This window comes from Pagrus major, chromosome 2 (genome assembly GCF_040436345.1).
Source record: "Pagrus major chromosome 2, Pma_NU_1.0".
Taxonomy (NCBI): domain Eukaryota; kingdom Metazoa; phylum Chordata; class Actinopteri; order Spariformes; family Sparidae; genus Pagrus; species Pagrus major.
The window spans coordinates 18,513,049-18,533,868 of NC_133216.1; the positions used below are offsets into that span (position 1 = coordinate 18,513,049).

Consider the following 20,820-nt stretch of genomic DNA (forward strand, 5'->3'; position numbering starts at 1 on the left):
GCAGTCCGCCATGTTGCACCGCCCATGTTTCTACAGTAGCCCAGAATGGACAAGTCAAACACTGGTTTTTGAGAGGGCCAAATCAATTTTCAATATTTTTGTGGCCACTTTAGTGGAGACTGAGGGCTATTCAGTTGGTTGCAGTCTGCAACCTCACTGCTAATTGCCACTTATATCCTGCAAACTGGACCTTTAAACAAACAATGCACAAAGCTTGGTGACTATTTGAACTCTTGGTAACTAACGAGACAAATGTCGATATGACCAGTCCTCTGCTTACACAGAGGTTAAAATTAGTTGACAAGTCCGCAAGATCACCTTAGCTAGGTATACGTAAGTAGTGTAACTGAAATTGAGTTTGTGTTGATATACAGTATATCACTGTGAGCTTGGTTAGGTTTTACAAAACAGTGGGCTGAGTGAGTTCAGAAGAAACTCTTATCTTCTATTCTTCGATCTGAAATAAACACAGAAAGTATTTAAAGTGATAAACATGAACTTTTTTTGGCATTTAGCAGAGGATAAGAAAAAAAAAAGAACAAACAACACTGGAAAACATGAAAAAATACAATTCATGGAAATGGTAAACTGACAACATTGCAAAAGTGTGCAGTCTTCTTCAAATACTCTCTCCCTACAGTATATGTGACAAACATCACTCCACTGTCTCCTCCTTTATTTCCGATTACTTCTCAGGCCTCTGTGTTAACCACAGATCACCCCTACATCTTCCCCATGTGAGCAGTTATGTTTCCCAACTTTGGATCTCTTGCACTCCAGCAGCGACCTCTCCCCTCCCTCACACTCCACGTCATCCAACAGAATCCTGACGCTCTTGTCCGCCTCCCCCAGCGCCGCCCTCTTCATAACGGCCAATGCCGTCGTGAAACCGAGCTGTCGGCACACTACGGTACCCGCTTTGGAGGTGAAAAGGTCATCGCACACTGTTCCCCACTCGCCTCGGAGGAAGATCTCCACTCTGCCTCGATCCAATAAGCCATCAGGGCTCACCAGTCGCACTGTGCCACCCCGCAGCCTTCTTCCTCTCTTGCGACCTCTTCCTCGAGGCCTCTTAAATACTTGGTTACCCTCCACAGCGATTTCCAGCTTCTCTCCAAGCCTTAGCTTCTCTTCTTGAGATTTAAGCAGCGTTGTGTTGATCTGGGGCTTGTAGCCTGTTGCCGTAGGTTTCTGGCTCGAACAGGTGAATGGAGAAGGATGTACTGGGTTTAAAGGTTGGGATGTAGAAGAAGAAGGGTACTGAAGGGGTCTCCCGTGTCTCCTGGTTGCGGGTGTGGTGACGATTGGGGTTTGCGCAATCCTAGAGAGGGCTGCAGTCATGACGGTTGTGCGATAACCTGAGGGAGAGACAGAATCACCCTCTTTATTTGAAGATATGTAGTTTAACAACGGGTTAAAGATTCTTTTTTCTTTACAGTCATGGTTGTTTCGGAAATACACTTGTTTGTTTTCTTGCAGAGTTTGAAGTAAGAAGTTTGATACCACCGTAATATCTGTAGCTATATTTCCTTCAGCTGGTTAGCTTAGCCTAGCATGAAGACTGGAAACGGGGAGTAAAGGCTAGCCTGGCTCGGTCCAAAGTTGATAAAATCCCTCAGTTAGCACCTCTAAGGTTAACTAACATTTTTTATCTATACTGAAGTGTAAAAACAAATATTTGTGGCTATCCCCAACAACTTTTTGATGCAGTAACTTCTTGGACACTTTTGCACTTTTGTTTTAATGCGTTCAAATCTAAGAACATCTTAATTAGAGAGACTGTTTCCAGTCTTTATGCTAGGCTGCTAACTGTTGCTTTATATTTAACACTCAGACATGAGAGTGGTATCGATCTTCTCAACTACATCTGTAAAAAAAAAAGCGTATTTCCCAAAATATCGGAACATGAACTGAACTGAGAACTGAATCTGTTTCACAAAGCTCAGATTTCACTACAGCTATTCAAAGTAATGTTATTCTTGAAGACAGGCAAAGAAAAGACATAAACACAGACACACAAAGATGAATGTCCAAACTGAGGCTGATGCAGAACCATTTATTCAAAATGAAGTAGCTGATTTAAATTAAAGTAGTGCAAATACCCAACACATAAATAGCACCATTTATCCTGCGTTATACTCTTGTACCAGCCAAAGAACACATGCTAACATGCTAGCAGGAATTAAAGTCGGAATGAATGCCAGTTTAGCTAACTCCCCTGAAGTTTAACACAAGCTAGTGCAAAAAGCTCATCCTCTCCAAAACCATCTGCATGGGCAAAAAAAGCAGACTCCAAAACACTATTGTAGTTAATGTAAAGTGTCTAACATCTTGATTGCAGTGATGAACAGTATTAAAGCAAATACTAGTACTCGATCTGTTATGCCCACCCAGATAATGTTTGTTTTTGTTTGTTTTTTCAAGCGCAGAGATGATGCAAATGTAGTGCAAAGACTGGTTAAGAAGCGTTAGTAAAAGAACAAAAGAAGTGGTAAATATACAGGCAAGAAATTTTAAGGTAAAAAACTATTTAACCAGATGCTATCAAAATGGCTAACTTAATAATAATTTAAAACAGTAAAAATGATAAGTTCAGTCATTTTAGTGGATTGTAAAGTGTTTCTTTTATTGCTTTGCTGCAAAAAAAAAACCCATAGAATAATTTAAGATAAATATATTAGACTTGTTTCTATGCAAGAAATACGATTATTGAGTTGTATATAACCAGAAGTCAGCAAAATATGTTCCAATCAATATTTACAATAAACCAACTTAGACTTAGCTGCCAAACTAATTACATTATTTAATATTTTGTCCCGTTTTATTTACATATTATTATTTTTAGCTGACCTTGCAACAATTCTGTGCTAAAATATAGTTTCTAATTTAAAAGTGCCGTGATTTTTATGCATAAAATGGTTAAATATGTATTAATCATCACAAGAAAATAATTTGCGCTGAATCTACCATTTGAGAATTTTGCATGGAGAGTTGGAAAATGTTCATTTAACGATTAGCAAGTTAAAATGTAAAACAAAAATAGAGCGCAGAAGAAGAAACCACCTGCTTTGATGCTGGTGGCCTCTGCTCGCACCAGCGTGTGCGATGGTCTACTGGTGGGTCGAATATTAGTCCTAACAGTGGACCTAGTGGTTGTGTGAATGGAGGACCTAGTGGTTGATGGGTAATCAGTGGAGCTTGCTGGGTAAACAGGTGCACCAGTAGGCCTACCAGCGGGTGTGGTTGGGGCAGGGGTTGTTGCCATCTGGACAGTTGTTGGTGCGGTTGTTGGTTTTATTGTTGTCGCTGTAGTTGTTTTAATTGTTGTTGCTTTTATAGTTGGCGGTGTTGGTGGTGGAGGTGTTTTTCTCGTTGTTTTCCTTGTTGTTGGTGGTGGTGTTTCTCTCGTTGTTGTTTTTCTTGTTGCTTCTGTTGTTGGTGGTGGTGGTGTTGGTTTTCTCATCGTTCTTCTCGTTGGCATTGGTGGCTTTATTATTATAATAGGTGTCTTTCTTCTTGTTGGTGTTTTTGTTGTGGTTGTAGTTTTTCTCGTGGTTGTCGTGGGTACAGCTGTGGTGGTTGGTTTCTTGTTGATTACAAACTCTGCAAACAAGAAAACGAAGAAAGGCCATTTGTGCAGAGTTAACAAAACCTAATTAGACTTTGATACATATGTCCATATTATTAAACCATGTGTTGCACACTGACAAGATAATGAGAATAACTGGCATAATTAGTTTGTGAGCGTTCAACAAATAAAGCATTGATGAGGTTTTGATATAGTGTTGGTGTATAAAGTTTCTATACAGAGCAACAGCAAAAGAAAAAGTTGAACATCTTGGGAGAAGCCAAAAAGACACATTAGATTTCCCTTACCTTCTTTGGGATGGAAGTGAATCAGTTTTCCTTTTATCTTAACAGGTGAAGGCTTGATGCTGCATTTTCTTGGCGGTGCTCGCCTGGGTCGACAGGAGAGAAAAAAAATTAGTATACACATGTAGCTTATTACATCCTTTTTTTGTAATTCAGTTTATTTTAATCTAATCTTATCCACTATACCAGTCTGGTCTCTCTTATGTCCAATTTAACATCTTCTTATCAATTGTTTATTTTTATTGGATTGTGTCAATGTATTGCTTTTGTATTGTTTTATTTTCATTGTATTTTGTTGATTTCATTTTATTGTTAAGCACCTTGTATTGCAATTTTGCACCAAAGGTGCTATAAAAATAAAGTTAAAGTTGAATGTAATCTCGAGCTAACCGTGATAAAATTGATGAGGCAGATGTGTCAGCTGATATTGGCATATTATGTTCGTATTCATATATAGTATATAATATATATAAATATATATCAACAAAGATCAGCATCATAACACTTATCAGCCCAAACATAAACCTAAACTTCTACAGCACACACTCCTACTCTATATGTGTGTATTTGTTGCTGAGGTGATATGCTTCTGAAGTGATGGTCGGCTACCTGGAAGGGTCCACGATCTTATAGATGAGTCCCGCTCTGGCTGTGGCACTCGGGGCTCCCGTGGCTAAGAAATACAGTTCACCTAGAACAGATGGACAGAGGATAAAGAGAGACAGAGAGTGAGGCAGACAGAGATGAGTGCAGAGTAAAAGACAAAGGGGAAGATTTGTTGTCAAAACAGAGAAAAGAAGTTTGGCAAGAATGAAAGAGAGGGATGGTGAATAGCAGGGAGACAGGAAGGAAGTGGGAGGGAGGGAGGTATTTACAGCGAGTGTGGATAGAAAAGAAAGATGAGCAGACACATAAGAAGTTACAGAATGTGTGTACACAGAAGGGATTTGGACTTTGTTTGAACTTTTCCACTTGTCTCCTCCGAGAAACTTTCAGAGGGAGGGGAGAGATTATTTAAGAGCAGCAGCATGTGTCCAATACTCTTCCTAGTAAATCCGACGTCCCTTCGATTCAAACCAGATTTACAGTCAAATAACTCCTTAACTCCTCAGAAACGGAGGCAGTTTCATTGTAATTGAATATTACAGCATATTAATATTTTCACAAGAAAAATAATGCTTTAAAGAAACAAACCCTTTAACCATTTAACACTTTACATAATCCCCCACACAATCACACACTTCACCGACCTCATTCATGTTTTCCTTTTTAATTATGCATGATAATGTGTAGGTGACAATGAGGCCGCATCTAAATAAGGTCTGTGATACATGAGAAGTATACACACAGGCACACACAGTCAATACCTGCTTCATCCTCAGCAAAAGAGATGATGTATTTATAGTAGCTGTTGATGAGTTTGGGGAATCTGCAGGTCTGGTCGGTCCCCATGCAGATCTCATTGTACTGCCATTCACCTGTGCTGACATCCTCCTTCAGAGACATCAGGCGCCTAAACAGACAAAAACAGCACTTAAACACAAATATACACATCTACATTTTGACCGTAAATATGAATATAAGTGTAGCTTATATCACTCCTCATTTAGAGTGTGTGTGTTGCCTCTGATAACAGTAAGTAACAGTTCATGTGTGATGATTGTGGACTTGTGTAGTGTTTCTTCTGTGTCTTTTGCTTGAGCTCTTGCGTCTGTGTGCTGTGAGGTGTTTTTCAGAGGCTGGGTGTGCCTTCCCTGGTTGGCTGGAGTGCCTGCCTCTCACACATCTGCAGCCCATCTACTCATCAGCTTCAGCTTAAGTACTCTGGTCTTCGCTGCCAGATTGTTCCCGCTTATCATCGTGGTATCTATGGCAAAACTACTTGTGCTAAAGTCTTGTGATTTTTGCTTCAGTGTTACTTTGTTTGAACCACTCGTCTCATTCCTGAAATCTCCTCATTGTTCCCAGAGCCAGCACAACCTCCGAGCTCCAGCTCCACTGCCACCCTGCCTCCTCCACCTCTGCTCCAAGACACACACCTCTGTGGATCCACCTGTCGTGCCACTAGCCTGAGCCTGAGCCACTATCAGCAAACCAATAAATTGGTCATCCAAATAGGTAGGTGGTGCTGTCGCGAAACACTAGCGTCCTAGAACAGCGGCCCTTAAACTGTTAACTCCTCTCCTGCAGAAATGTAATATTGGCAGCTAGTGCTGGAAAAAGACAGATCAATGTATTTCTGAATTAGGCTTAATTTTGTGATAAATGTTGCAATTACAGCGACCACAAATTGGACCCTGGTTTTCTGTCCGTTGATGAAAGGGAAGCAGAAACACATACCCACTCATAAAGTCCCCAAAGATGTAGAGTCCGTTGAGGTTGGGCATCTGACAGCCTCTGTAGATGTAGCCTCCCGTCACCGATTTGCCCAACTTGTGCGGGTAGGCAAATATTGGCAAGATGTCATCTAGATAGAGAACAACACATCAGTTCAGCAAGATTAAATTCAGCCAAAATTAGTGTTCAGAAGCTTTCACAGCCTTTAAAAGTAATAGTATATATATTATAATGATTTAATCCTCCTCTGTTCACATTCTGGCGAAGCTGCTTTGTGCAAGTCTTCATTTTAGTTTATGGACTCACCCAGCGAGGAGTTCTGACAGAGTTTCCGATCGTAGCAGCTGAATCCTTCCTTGGCCCTCCATCCATAGTTACCTCCTTTAGACATGAACGACAAGTTAGTGCAAAAATCTCAGGGACAAAGCTATTGTACCAGTCTTACTAAATGTAATCTTAATTATATAACTATTGTTTGGCTGAAAAGAAAAATGTAGATTATGCCCCACCAGCTGTAATTAGATGTTTATTTCTTGCCCTTTTTGGATAACCAGATCCCATTCACCTTAATTGTTAGGGAGAGGATGGAGGTTAAACTATAAAGTCTGACTCACTGTCTGTGTGGTCTCTGTGGGAACAGTTTAACTGTACGTGACATGGTGATGAGCCGAAAGTGACAGCCTTCTCATGCAAGAGTGGAAATGACTGTAAACAAAAACTTGAAAGCTGTCAGTGTGATAATCTAAGTAGAGGGATTCATAGTGAAAAATAAAATATCTCTCCAAAGCACCTTTCACAATAAGATCCACCTCTTCATATTTGTTCTGGCCTACGTCGCCACAAAGCATCCTGCCCCGGCCTCGGCCTGTCAGGGGGTCACCGCGGTCGATGGAGCAACGCCACATGTTGCGAACTCCATAGGCATAAATCTCTGCAAAGGAAGAAAGACAGAAATTTACACTTTGGCACAAAAGCGGACGTCGTTTTTGCGGCTGTATACAGAACCCAAAGGCATATATCTCTGGAATGAACAGTGATTTTGTATTCGTCACGGCCTCAAGACATGTTTTAAAAATGTCAGTGTTTAGTACAACGTTCACTTTCATTTACTGAGTCATGTTTTCCACAGTAAGATGAGACAATCCCACTGCAGTCCCACATGATGACAACTAAAATAAACTATAGATTCATGTTTACAGTGGCGCCTCAAAGTAACATTATGTAACTTTTCTACCTTTTTAAAATAACAGCTTCAAAATCATGCTGATGGAAAAGTGCGTCTGACATAAAGGGTCTGTTAGGCAAGTGCCTCACTTTGCATTAGAAGTGACAGCAGCAACACAAACTTAGAGAAAAGTAGCAGCGTCCCACGCGTTGCAGAATGCACACAGCACATCTGTAGATTGTGCCAGCACTTTTTCTGTAAAGGTAATTTGACCGACTGTAAATGCTGAATATGCAAAATGCATGGTATTTGTATGGACATACATACATATCATACATCATATATACATACATTTCTCAGATGTTTAAAGAGAAAATAAATATTTGTGAAATTTTTGTGCCTGCGTCCATTTTTTTTCTCCATATAAGATGCAACATCTTCAATGTTTGATTTTTCAAATAATCCAAAAGTACACTGATCAGATTACATTATGTTACTTATTACCAAAATTGTATTGTATTTGTTGTCTGACCCAACTCTGCTTCATTTGTCACCAGACAAAATTTACCTGACTCCACACATATAGGATATTTTAAGGGATTTACCAGGTCGTGCTTCCTTTTCCGACAAGAACGGGTTGTCTGAGGGAATGCTGTATGGGGGGCCTTCATCATTGTCGTCGATATCAACACGTAGCGCCTTGCCGAGCAGCGTTGACCTATCCAACACAGAGAGAAGGTGAGAGTGTGAGAAAGATTCAGACTTTTGTTTCAACTTTATTTTCCTTTTCAACTTACATTTAACATTTTTTTTAACTGCTCCAAATCTCGTCACGCTGTTCCATCATTGCCTATTCTACATATTGCATCTTCTTATGCATTAAACTTGCCTTGCAGCTTAGAAATCAAATCATTCTTCCTCTACATCCAACACCTTCCACTCTACTTTCACCTTTCTCTCTGTCCAGCCATTTGAGCTAAATTTCCTCTTCCCTCTTTTCTTTCCTCAATTCATTTACTTTGCACCTTTCTCCTCCCTCTGCCCTGGCTGCTCTCGCCTTATATCCCCTTTTCCAATCCCAACTTTCACTCTCTCTCTCCTCCCAACACCACTGTGTGGCGGTCCGCAATGTGTAGTGTCAATATTAGACTTGGCAGGGTGTAACCTCCCTCATTCCCAGAACGGCTAATGCAGCATGTCAACAGAAGCCCTCAGAAACTGCTTAAGATCTAAATGTTAACTGTCTGGAGAAACGGTGTCAGCATCACACGTAAACCTCTCTAAATGATATGTAAACCATTTGTAACCTGCTGCTGATAGTTGAATGCTAAATTAATGCTTTTTCATCAGAGGGTTTCCCCGAGTTCTGCTCTGAATTTGGACAAACAATACCTTAAATATCCAAGTTTAGCTTTCGCTTCTCTGTGAACTTAAAACATCAGAAGGAATTTTTGTTTTTGCATGAAGCTGCAACATTATTTTTGCAACACTGATTGAATTGTTTAGCTAGTGATCCAGGTATTTTTCAGCCCCACAATTCACACTAATACCCTCTTGGAGTATTGCGCAATGTGTGTCCTGCAGATGAGCAACAATGAAGTGACATTTGGGTCAATGTGGGTTTATCAAACGAAAATGAAGAGTGACAGTTGTAGTTTATAGCTGAATGATGTTCATGAAAAACACCCATCCACATACCCACATATACGTCACATGTGTACGGTGTGTATATATATATATATATATATATATATATATATATATATATATATATATATATATATATATATATATATATACATATATATATATATATATATATAAACATATATGGACACAAACACATTGCCTAAAGATACAGCTGACCTATCTGTTTAACAGATCAAATGACATAATATAAAGGTCATGTGGTTTGAGAGGCGAGTAATGTTTACCAACACAGGGAAAGGCAATTATTTCCTGCAGCCCCTTTTAATAAAAGCTCCTTTTAGAAACTATGCGTCCACTGCTCCTGGCATTAACACATCACGCCACCTCTCCTTGACTTTTAAACTGTTACAACTCCCATCAAACAATGATGTGCTTTATCCTTTATTTTTCTGTTGGTCTAAAGAGTATAAACCACAGGTTTTCCCTGCCTGGTTAATCCAGCAGTAAAGTGTAAAATGATATCTGTCGATCAGTAACACATCTATGAGAGATGAGATCTCAATGAACCCTCGAGTAAAGTGATGATTGCTCTGCAGGGTCAGACTTGTATCAAGGATACATGTTTATGATAATTTGTGTAAACAGATCCTCAGTTTATGTGAGTTCTCATAAGTGGAAGATAACAAGTCTTCACAAAGCTATCATTTGCCACTGAAAACCGAATTGAAAAGAGTCTGCACAGTTTTGAGGATTTGAACCTTTTCATTAGACTTAATTTAACTGGAATTTAATTTTAGATGGGAACTCACTTTTGGCAGAGCTGGCTGGTTCTAACTGGACGAGAATGATTGTGTAACTTTTTTTATGGTGAGCACCTGTATCATTTTAAAATTTAACAACCTCTTTGAGCAATCCAAGGGATGTGTTTATCTTATTTTGCCATATTATGTTTAATTACATTTAAGGCTAAAGCTTTGCAAGGAGAGAGATTTTTTAAACAGTTGAGAGTCAAGGTTTTACCAGGCTCATGTCATGATAAATCGCTTTTTTTCAGGTTGGCTCTTGTAGCATTTTACAACAAGAGTGTGCTGCTTGAGGAATTTGATGCAATCGTCTTTGTTCAAGGGACAGTTCAGTTTCCCTCCTACCTGTAGTGCTATTTATCCATCTAGATGTTTCGGTGTGAGTTGCAGAGTCTTGGGGATATCAACCAAAACAAATTTATGTGGATAAACAGCACTACAAGTACGAGGAAAAATATGTCTTTCTGATTTTGCCGTTAACTGTCCCTTTAAATTATACCTACTTGTTCTGTGAATTGCCAAACTTTCCAAATGGGTCCCCAGCACGGCCACCATCCCCAATGAAGATGTACAGATACCCATCATGGCCAAATAGAAGCTGTCCTCCATTGTGATTGGATGCCGGCTCTACCACCTCGAGGATGGTTCTGAGGCAAGACACACAACAGGTGGATGAATAAGACAAACACTTACTGGCATACACATATACCAGAACTAACAAATATTGCATTACAACTAAAAGTCTGGTCTCACCTCTCGGAGGAGTGGTCCAGCTGGTTGTCATCGTGTGTTGACAGTGTGAACTCGCTGATTCTTATCCTCTCCTCCTTCTTGACAGACACAGAGTAGTACACGTAGGCTTTTTTGACGGTGGTGAACCTACGCACAGGAGAGAGAGAAGAACAGAACAGAAGTCTTGCTTAACATAAGAACACTGATGCAAAACAGGTAAGACACAACACAGATAAGAGGTACAGTTATTTAAAGTATGAACCTCGGGTGTAGGGCTATGCAGAGGAACCCCCTCTCGTCTCCAGCCCACGGCGATGTGAGCACAGCGCGGGTGAGGTTGAGGAAAGGACGGTCGATCCTGGAGCCGTTTGCCAGATACACCCACACATATCCCAGCTGCTCCGCCACAAAGAACCGGTGAGTTCCATCGTCTGCGTGGATCATGGCCACAGGGTTACGGAGCCCGTTGGCAACCTCCTCCAAACATAACTCCAGACATCCTTTAGGATCCTCACGGACAAAGCCAAGGTTAGCATTTAGCTCTGGGGAGAGAAAAGAGGACACCGGACATAGAAACCAGGAGTAAAAGGACATGATTAATGGCTCATTATCAGCACACAAAAACAAAATGCTTTTGCCACACAGCCGACATAATGTGCTGACTAAGGAGTGGCAATGTCTTCTCATAAATCATAATTAGACTTTCTAGTTAGTGCAAGTTTCTGTCTATGACAACCTGTTGGTTCATGTTGGATGTTTATGCAACTAAAAATGTTTATCTTAACTGTTAAGACATGTTGGAGCGTTCATTGGTGTTAGTGTTGCTGCTGCCGACGTGTAACACCATACCTGCGTTTGAAACTACGTTAGGGTAGCAGTACTGCCTATCCTTCAGCTCCAGGAAGTCGCAGAACCTTCTGCGATCTTCTTCTATGGTTGCAGTCAGGTTTGAAAATTGGTGCGGGCCACCCACGTCTTCCAACAGGAGACTGAGCGTGTAGCGACACTGATGCCAGTAGTCGGAGCAGTAATCACCGCACAGACCGGGCAGCATCCGCATAGGTGTGTTGGCATCTTCGGCGTCGTACAGGTGGGCAGCGTATGGTGAACACTCCTGCAAAGGGAAAGATGATTTAACAACTAGTAAGTAGAAAATTGTCTTATATATACTTCTGGCTCCATCTACATAGATCTCCATCAGTGTTTATATGTATTAACTCTCCTTTAAGGCGACGTGTTTATTTCAGAGGCACCTAGAGTTAAGGACATTCGTGTACTATAAATACAGGATTTATGCACTTATTCCACCACAGCTCCTCCCCACCTCACTATGACTGGTCAGGCCTGGGTTATATACAGGCTGTCTGTCTGAGTGCAGCCTGGTATAAATGGATCCCTGGAAGGTCCAGTCATAGATTAAGTCACAACCACACCGTCCACACCCAAAATGGTGAGCTCAAGGCACAGGGAGCCACGACACCCAAACCATCATGTGGTCCACTGGTGCTCTTTAACTCAGCGCCAGATCAGCCTGTAAGATCATCACCAGGAAACAGGGCCCAAAGCACAGAACGATCACTTAGTTACTCAGAAACTGTTTCCCGGGCTTGTGCTAAAACGCAACATCCGTCACGTTTTGTGTGCCAGATTATAGAGTGACATATCATTTTGAAGTGGATGATTGGTAAGATGAGTACATTTTTTTTGTTTTTGGAATTTAGGGAAGGAAAGTAACCACAGGCAAAAAGTTTGAATAATTTAGCACACGTCAGAAGAACTTAGACTGACTCAAACTGATTAATAGTCCACAGTGTTGGGCCTTGAAACCAAATGTTGTCTCCTAGGTCCAAAGGATAGATAAATATGTGTGGCGCTGTTATTGTTCAAAATAACTTTGTATTCAGTCTTGGGGACTTAAAAACAAGGTCACTACGGACAATTTGTTTTTTGTTTGTTTTTTGTTTATTTTTGAAAAACATTAAACAAACACAGAAGCAACAGAAATGCCAAAAAATGGCAGCCACAGACTGGCCTGGACACAAACCCTGGTCACTCGTGTGCCCTTTGCATGTCCGCCATCCACCACAACCACCAGTACATTTTATTCACTCGAAGAAATCTCTGAACACAATCCAGGCAGCGATTATGTTGACAGCACAACATAGTTCTAAAAACAATTTAGTTATAGACAGATCATTTTGTAGAAGAAACGGTTGAAAATGCACAAATACACAAGAAGCTCTAACTTTATATGTAGACCTTCGCAGTCAGACTCTGCTGCATGTGTGTATGCACTTGAGCCTGGATCTCCTGCTTATAAATTATTTCTGCCTTTATTTCTTTGTGCATGTCAAACTCAAAATACCTGATTAATCATGACACATTATTAATTATGAATATAAAAGAGAGAGGGAAGAAAAGAGTTGAGTCTGTGAGTCTGTGTGTGTGCATGTGTTTCTGTGAGTATTTATGTTAAGTTATTAATCTATTGGTCTGTCTGTGTCTGTGTTTCTGTTTGTGCATCTATTTAAATATTTTTGATATTATTCAGTTAGTCCTGTCTCAATTTAGCCTACAATTTAAGGGAGACCTATTATTACCCATTTCCAGGTTTATCATTTTATGTTTACATGCTTTAATGCTCCAAAAAACACACAGTTTTCTCATTGTGTTCTGCAGTAATATCAACAACAGAGCAGCTGTGCTAAATCAATTCTTACGTGCCAAACTAGCCGCTAGGCATAAATTATGTAAATGTGTGACATGGTGACGTAGTGTGATGTCACAAAGCCACAGATTTAAGGGCAAGACCACTGACGAGGCGTTTCAGGAGCAGTGTTTTCTGTGGAAGAGAGGAGCTTCTGTTGGCGCGAACTATGGCATTTTTAACTTTCAAGATCTTTTATTTGCACAAGAACCTATATAACACACAAAGAAACAAAAGAAATAGCATGATATGTCTCCCATTGTGCTCCTGTGGTTGGATTTTCTCACCTGTCCAATTCTCAAAATATGCCTGTGTACCATACTAATTCCCTGAACTTCTATGGTGCAATAAATCATATAATGGCCACATTCTGAATATGATAGCATACAAATAATTTCCACATGATAATATACTATTTAACAAATAAAATGTTTTTGCTTCCGCTGCTCTTCCGCCTCAGTGGAACCCTAAAATGACCCAAGTAAAATATCATCAATAAATCATTATTGACTAAAAAAAGAGAAGGGGAAGCTAACTGTAACAGAGAATCTTTGTGAAATGACATGAAAGTACATTTCTGGGCAGAGATCAGTGCCTTCCTGTGAAGCAGCTTTTAAATGCCAAAACAAAAGCTGCGTTCAGTCTGAGCTGCTGGTTCTGTCGATGGAAGCAGCTCCTGCAGCAGACTGGGATGTGGAGCAGATGTGACTACATTTATATGGTATTTAAAGCCAGATTCATTCAGATGTTTCACATAAAGGTGTCTGAATTTGACCCACTGAATTTGAAAAAAACAAGCGCTCTCTCATTTTGGCTCCTACTATCATAGGGTAGGATAAATGCATGTTACTACTAACATCTGTTCCCTAACAATGCCGCCACTTCAAACTACCATAATTTGGTGTTTACGCTGTACAGTTTAGAATAGACTCAGATTCAAACTTTAACAGGAAAATAAAAGCTTTTCTTTCAGTCGTTTTTTCTTCCTCACTGACTCTCCATACTGCACTGAAAGGTCTGCTAGGTTTTATTTATTATATTCGAGAAGGAGAAGAGTCATGGCAAACAGATGGCTGGTGTGTGCGAACCTGGACCCCCAGGGAGAAAGAGAGGGCTAGAAGGGTGAGTTCACAGAAAAATGGACAGAGAGGAATTTGCATACAAAAGTTGACATGATCCAATCAGAGTAAATTGCTAAATTAGATTAAGCTGGGCGTGGGGGCTGAGCACCAAAATGTATGATTGTGGGCAGAGGAGGAAATTAAATAAACAACAGAGTGTGATCAAGATTTGTTGTGGTATCTTGCATCTTCACGTTGTTTGGAAACTTTAACATGCAACATGCCACTTTGTGCTGCTATGAGAGCAGCTATACCTGCTGAGGACAGTCTACAACATGCAGAAACACACCACCGAAATGTGCTTATTTAAAATGCAACAGAGACAACAGTTAATTCAGTGTTTTGTTGTTCTGTTAAGTGCTTACTAAATGGTTTTGAAGAAGCCTCAGGTGGGTTTTCTTGTTTGTCTTTATTTTACTTAGCCAAAGTGTTCCGATTAAAAAGAGCAATAACTGAAGTTATAACGTGCACATTATTGTAGAAATACATACTTTTCGTCTCTCCTGTTGTGCTATTTATCCATCTGGTTGTTTTGACGTGAGTTTCAGAGTTTTGGAGATGTCGGCCATAACAATGTCAAATATAATAGAACTAGATGGCATTTGGCTAGTGGTGCTCAAAGCATCATTTGTAAAACTCAACAGTAATGTCTCTTTCAAGAAATCATGATGTTGGTACTCAAGCTAATCCACAGATGTTGTGACCAGAACTATTTTCTTTCCGTGTCACCACGCAGAATGAAGCTTACATCTATAGATGGAGGAGAGGTCTGCTAACTAACGTAACAGCTCAGTGACGGAGTACGCCATTAATTACTACAAACTGACTCAAACTGTTTAGTCATAGTGTAGGATGCTTTTGTTTGTTTTTCTTGCAGTTCTGCTATAGTGATTTATGAGTTTTGTTTTGCCCGGTAAACACAACGATCTCTTTGGCCTCCTTCCCAGTCTTCTGCTGCTTCTCTCAGGGGCTCATTAGGTAGAGTGGATAGGCACGCCATCCACTCTACAGGCTCCTGCCGGGCTGCCCTGCCACTGGACTGCTAAGCAGCCCAGAGACACTGCAGTAATGACAGCAGAAGAGGTTGGTGTGTTTACTAGGAAAACTACAGCTCACAATCTGCTGTTGGCTGTTTGTTTTAAAAACTAACTGCAAGACAATACTGAGACACAACATGTTCACCAGACAACCACTGAACATACAGTTATGAAAAAATATGATTGCTGGCTAATTATTTTCTTATTTGTGGTGTGATTAAACAGTAAATTCATCGTGGCCCACCGACCTCCCTCCCTCCAGTGGACTTCCAGAGCACCCAGGGGTGTTTTTGTCCCTGGAAGGACAGCTGAGAACAGGCACCCAGCCATGGGCAAGGGGTCCCACCAATGTCCCATCCTCCTGTTTATGCAGCAGGCTACCAGTGCCACAAAGACCTCTGTCAGATTTACTGCATTCATTTTTTTTCAACAGGAAATTCACCACTTTTATGGCCTTCTCCCATCGAAAAACTTGTTGGTTGTATTTAACACGTTGAGTGCCATCTAATTCCAAAGCTAAGAAAGCAGACATCTCAACAGCCAATATCTCCAAACTCGGCCTCTCACGCCAAAACAATCGGTGGATAAATGGAACTAAAGGTAAGAGGAACTGTCCCTTTAATGTTTTAATTAAAGGTACCTTAAATCTTCATGTGCCTGTCAAGAGTTTATTGTTTTTCCGGTTCATCTAGCTATGCTTCATTATATCTTTATCTTTATCCCCTGCTTTTCCACCTCCTCTCTTTCTGCCCCCCTCTGTCCTGCAGGAACCTGATATATCCTGTACCCCTGGCTAGAGGAGGAAATGGTTGTTTGTTTGGTTAGTTAAGCTCGGAGATGATGACAATCTCCCTCCTGTCTCCCTCACACACTCACTCATTTTCCCCTATGTTTGTCTGTCTATCTGTTTGTCTCACTCTCCATCTCTCTTCACTGTCTCATTGATATCAGTGCCAGGAAGCTCCTGCAGTGCAGTCTGAACAGAGGGCCTCAGTGTGTTGGGTTTACCCAGTGTAAGTGCCCTGGCAGTGGGGTAAGTTGACCACCGTCGGGGCATCTTTAACCTCAAACCATCGAGCTGGGCGCGAACAACCGCAGACTGGGTCTTCCTTCAAAGCTCAAAGAAAGAACACAGCTCAGTGCTGTAGCGCACTTTATTTGACTAACCCTAAAGACTAAAATCTTTTCTTTCTTTTTTTAAATGGAAAACCAAAATAGTTTTGTCCACTTGTAATCTGACTTTTAAAATAAATGTGCACCTTTAGGAAATCAAAAAATGGCTGCGAAACAACAGTTTCATTCAAACAGTTCCTCTAAAAAAGCTTGGTTAAGTATAGGTCTCCGCATGACGTCAAAGAAGAGAAACCCCTTTCTAAGTTTATCATATTGCTCTGAACTCTGACTCAAACCTAAACGAACTGTTCAGGCGTACGTGCTGCAGCGCTGTTATTGCACTCAAGACGCAGCCTGCACTGCTTGGAAATAACCACTGAGGGCTGTAATTATCACAATGATAGAAACCTATATTTTGGAGTCAGATGATTTGTAACAGTCTTTACATAGCTTATGATGTAATAAACTGCCAAGAAGTACGCTTTTTCCACTATTTTGGTGTTGGTATGAAAGATGAAAGTGTTATTCATAGGGCAGCCTGTTTGTTCTGGCATCTGAAGAATGAAGATTTTATCTCAAGTGTTTGTGCCAGGCTAAATTTGTGCTGCACCTATCATTCATTTTGCACACACCATCTGCACGTAGCGTAGTGTCTGAGCTAAGTTAGCACCTAATTATGCAATCAGTGTGTGGGACTCATTCTGCCAGTGATTTAGAGGTGGGAGTTCAGTGTTGGGATCTGTTTAAGATTAGAAAACTCAAAATAGGAACCAAAACATGGCAGCTCTAAAATAGAAATGTCCATTAGATGACATAACATTCCCAAAACATTTAAACAGACCACAATCTCACTCAGGAAATGGTAGTTTCTACTGTATAAATGATAAAATTGACATAGTACCATTTAACTTTAGAAAGTTTTTTCAGGCTAATGTAGAATGAGTCAGTGCTTTTGCAAGAAGAAATATGTAGAAGTTTTATTGGGCTTAAAGGTGTAATTTGTAAGATATGGCCAGAATTCAAAGGTTGCTCCAAACATTCATGGGGCAGCCTAACTGCTAACTGCTGCTCACTATACTCTTTGGATGTAGCTAGCTACCATTAGCTAATTAACTCAGTTAGCCGTAGGGTTAGTGGCGTAATTAGCTGACTGAAGTTTGCCAGGACTACAACCTCGGATCACAGTGGTATTCAGCTTAACCAGGCTCAGATAATTGTCTGTAAAGACGGCTGGACTGTGCGAAGCCTCTGAGATCAACAGATGCCAGGTTGAAGACAGGGCACACAGTACAGAGGTGATTTACAGCAGCTCTGAAACTGGCATCAGCAGCTTGCAAATACAGCTTGTAGAGCTGAAATATTTTCCCATCTCACTCGGTGAATTAAGGACTTATTTCAGCCAAATCAGAGGTGATTGTTGAAAGACAAACCAAGACTGTTATGGTGAGTTTGAATGAAGAAACATTTTTTCTGTTTAGTAAGAAAATAAATGTAAAAATATCTCCTTTCTCAACAGTTACTTATTAGACACAATAGAAATACCAAATTCTAACTATGGTATTACAAGACAGGACAGGATGGCCTGGGGCTAGCTGGTTAGCATGCCAACTTAATTAGACATCTCTGCAAAGTACATAGAAATCTTTGACAAAACGTCAAGACTGTCATGTCTTCACACTGTGATTCTAATATAAGTTAATTTTTTGAAAGTAAAGTAAGTAAAAGGAAAGTAAGTAAAATCTTGGCCATATCGTACAAATTGCCCCTTTAATTCAATTCAAAATCTAAATGTAGAGTAGTTAAATCCTTGAAGTGGTTTTTGTGGGAGGGGGAAAATTAAATGTGCTTTTGAATCTTTTCTCATAGAGTCATTCTGCATCAGGGTCTGGAGACCAGTGAACTCATGTCTCAAGACAAGATGCTAAACAATTTCTGGGAATCTGAAATTGATGAATCATGGGTTACTCTTTGTAGATTGCAAAAGAAAATGTGAGCCAAGTTATTGTTTGACTATTTCAAGTAAATAATTAGATTTTCTGAAACATTTTATTATCTCATAGTGCGCTACTATGTCAAAAATGTACTTTCAGAGTTTTGGCTCAAAGGATTTAACTGCAATTTTCCCATCAAACGGTCACTTCACCACAAGTTGGAGAGTTTCCTTGCACTCTATTATTTGGTTTGTTTAGTTTGGCAAAGCCCAATTACAAGTTTACCTATCAAGTACACATGATAGCTAGTTAAGGCTGCGGCTCTCTAAGCATGAGTAAGCACTGTCTAACAGATGTGTAGCCAATAAAGCACATGTTTTGTTGGTTACTGCATTTTGTTGAGACCAGGTTCTCACCAACAAACCACACCACAGTTTCCAGACTGGCTTGTTGTGGTTATTTGTCATCCACTGAAATATAAATGGCATTGTTAGTACTATGTTTATTATTATTGCTCTTCAACTTAATATGCAGACTGTGCTCATAGGGGTGTAATACATTGGACGCCAAAACCAAGTTTCCGAGTTAGGACTGCAAACATCCGCAGTCAGACAAATTTGCACCGTGCAGAAGAGACATATTTAGGCTCACAAACTCTATGACCGTGCAGTCACAACAACACAAACTGTACTTTCATGGGGATTCCACAGTGAAAATGACTGTATGTCAGGTATTTCTTTACTTTATCAAGTGAAATCTTGACGAGTCACAAAATCAAATACGACTGATAACAAATCTACAACATTTGGATGCCCAGTAAGAGGAGAGCTCAGCAATCATAATAAGTATTAGAGTAATTAAATGTTTCTCTGACCTGGCAGAGGATGCTTCGTATGTACTTGGCACAGGTTACGTAGCCTGAATGGTCAAAGTTTTCCATGATGCTGTAAAAGCGGACTGATATCTCCTCGTCTTTCTCCACATCGCAGCATCCAAACTTGGAATACTCCTTACAGAAGAGCAGTGGCTGCTGGGGCTCAAACGGAGGCTTGTAGTCCAAACACTGGGGGTGACAGCTACCCCGCCAGGCCTGGAGGAGCAACAGCAGGATGAGGAGACGGAGGTGAGGGAAGAAGGCGTGCTGCAAATTAGAGGTCTGCGGGGTCATGGTGTGGATGATGCTGTTCTTCAGTTCAGGATTGTTCTTGATCCAGTTATGCAGTAAGTCAAAGCAGCACTATAATGTGTGAGAAGACTTGTTGAAAGACAATGTACATGTTACATCTCCACCAGCGTCTGTCAAGCACAAGTGTGAGACTCAAAGTTAAATTTTCTGAAAAGGTTTGAAGTAATGGTTGTCCTCATTTGTTCTCTTCAGGCAACCATGTGTGTGTGTGTGTGTGTGTGTATCAAACACACTGAGCCAGCATCACACGTGCCTGCAAATTGGCCAGAGACCTACACAGTGAAACAGATCGCTCTGTGTACATACAGTAAAATGAGGTAAAACTGATCCGGATCTTTTGATGGTAAGTCCAGGTGGTGTGTGAAGCCACCAAGAGAGTATCTTCAAAAACACCTGTGGATCACAACATATTCTTGAAAGAGAGAAAGTCTCCAAATCTTCCAAATACAGAAAAAGTCTGGATGCCAAGCAATCCTCCAGAAACAAGCAGTCAGATAGCTAAGAAGAAATCCAGCTTCTTAGAAAAAGGGCTAAATTAAAAAGGCATTTGAAATTTTAAAGCTGCACCTTCAGGCGTCGTTTCTGCAAAATATTTACTTCCAGCTTGGCGTCACTTGGAGAGTCTCGCTGTGTTTGCTCTGGACATGTGCTCATTTGCTGCAGCAGACGTGAGCCGTGCATACAGACAGCAGGAGAGAGTCGGAGAGAGAGGCTCTTTCATTCAGACACGGAGCCACGCTGCAGCCTCAGCTTAGATCCCTCCCTCCTTGCTTCTTTCCTCCTCCTCCTCTTCTTTTCATTTGCTCTTTCACTCTCCTACAAAGACACATGCATTCCTTCCCATAGCATGTGGTCCATATTGCCCTGAAGTTGCAACTTTCCACCTCTCTCCTCCCTTGCGGCTCTCCCCCTCTTCAGCATTCCCAGACCCTCCTCTCTGTCTCTGCTGTTTCCAGACAGACTCACTCACACTGGTGTGGGTGGGTGTGTGTGTGTGTGTGTGTGTGTGTGTGTGTGTGTGTGTGTGTGTGTTTGTGTGTGTGGTCAGATGGATCAGGACGTGTGCTGGAAGTAGACACCAATGGACTCTCCAGGCACAAATCCAAATCTTATGCTGAAGAGCAGAACCAGCCAACATTTGCATTTAATTACATCGCTTGCATTC

General features: G+C 40.7%; 1 protein-coding gene across 1 annotated transcript; it reads right to left on the reverse strand.

The window, feature by feature from the left end:
• Positions 1–678: 678 nt before the first annotated feature.
• On the reverse strand, positions 679–19,637 carry LOC141019954 (HHIP-like protein 1). Its single transcript, XM_073494996.1, has 14 exons — positions 19,344–19,637; positions 11,410–11,674; positions 10,823–11,102; positions 10,582–10,707; positions 10,332–10,475; positions 7,981–8,093; positions 7,001–7,141; positions 6,517–6,591; positions 6,214–6,340; positions 5,241–5,386; positions 4,483–4,564; positions 3,877–3,959; positions 3,304–3,603; positions 679–1,361 (listed from the first exon to the last, which is right to left on the reverse strand). Exons 1-14 carry the CDS (start codon positions 19,635–19,637, stop codon positions 706–708), a joined length of 2,832 nt encoding a protein of 943 aa, XP_073351097.1. The 3' UTR covers positions 679–705.
• Between the last annotated feature and the right edge of the window lie 1,183 nt (positions 19,638–20,820).

Bases quoted from the DNA above. Each gene is read 5' to 3' on its own strand.
- LOC141019954 (XM_073494996.1), bottom strand. From the start codon at position 19,637: ATGACCCCGCAGACCTCTAATTTGCAGCACGCCTTCTTCCCTCACCTC. The intron at 7,142-7,980 runs GTAAATCCCTTA...CTTCCTTTGCAG, and splicing joins GGAAAAGGAAGCACGACCTG to AGATTTATGCCTATGGAGTT. The intron at 6,592-7,000 runs GTGCTTTGGAGA...TCATGTCTAAAG, and splicing joins GGTGGATCTTATTGTGAAAG to GAGGTAACTATGGATGGAGG.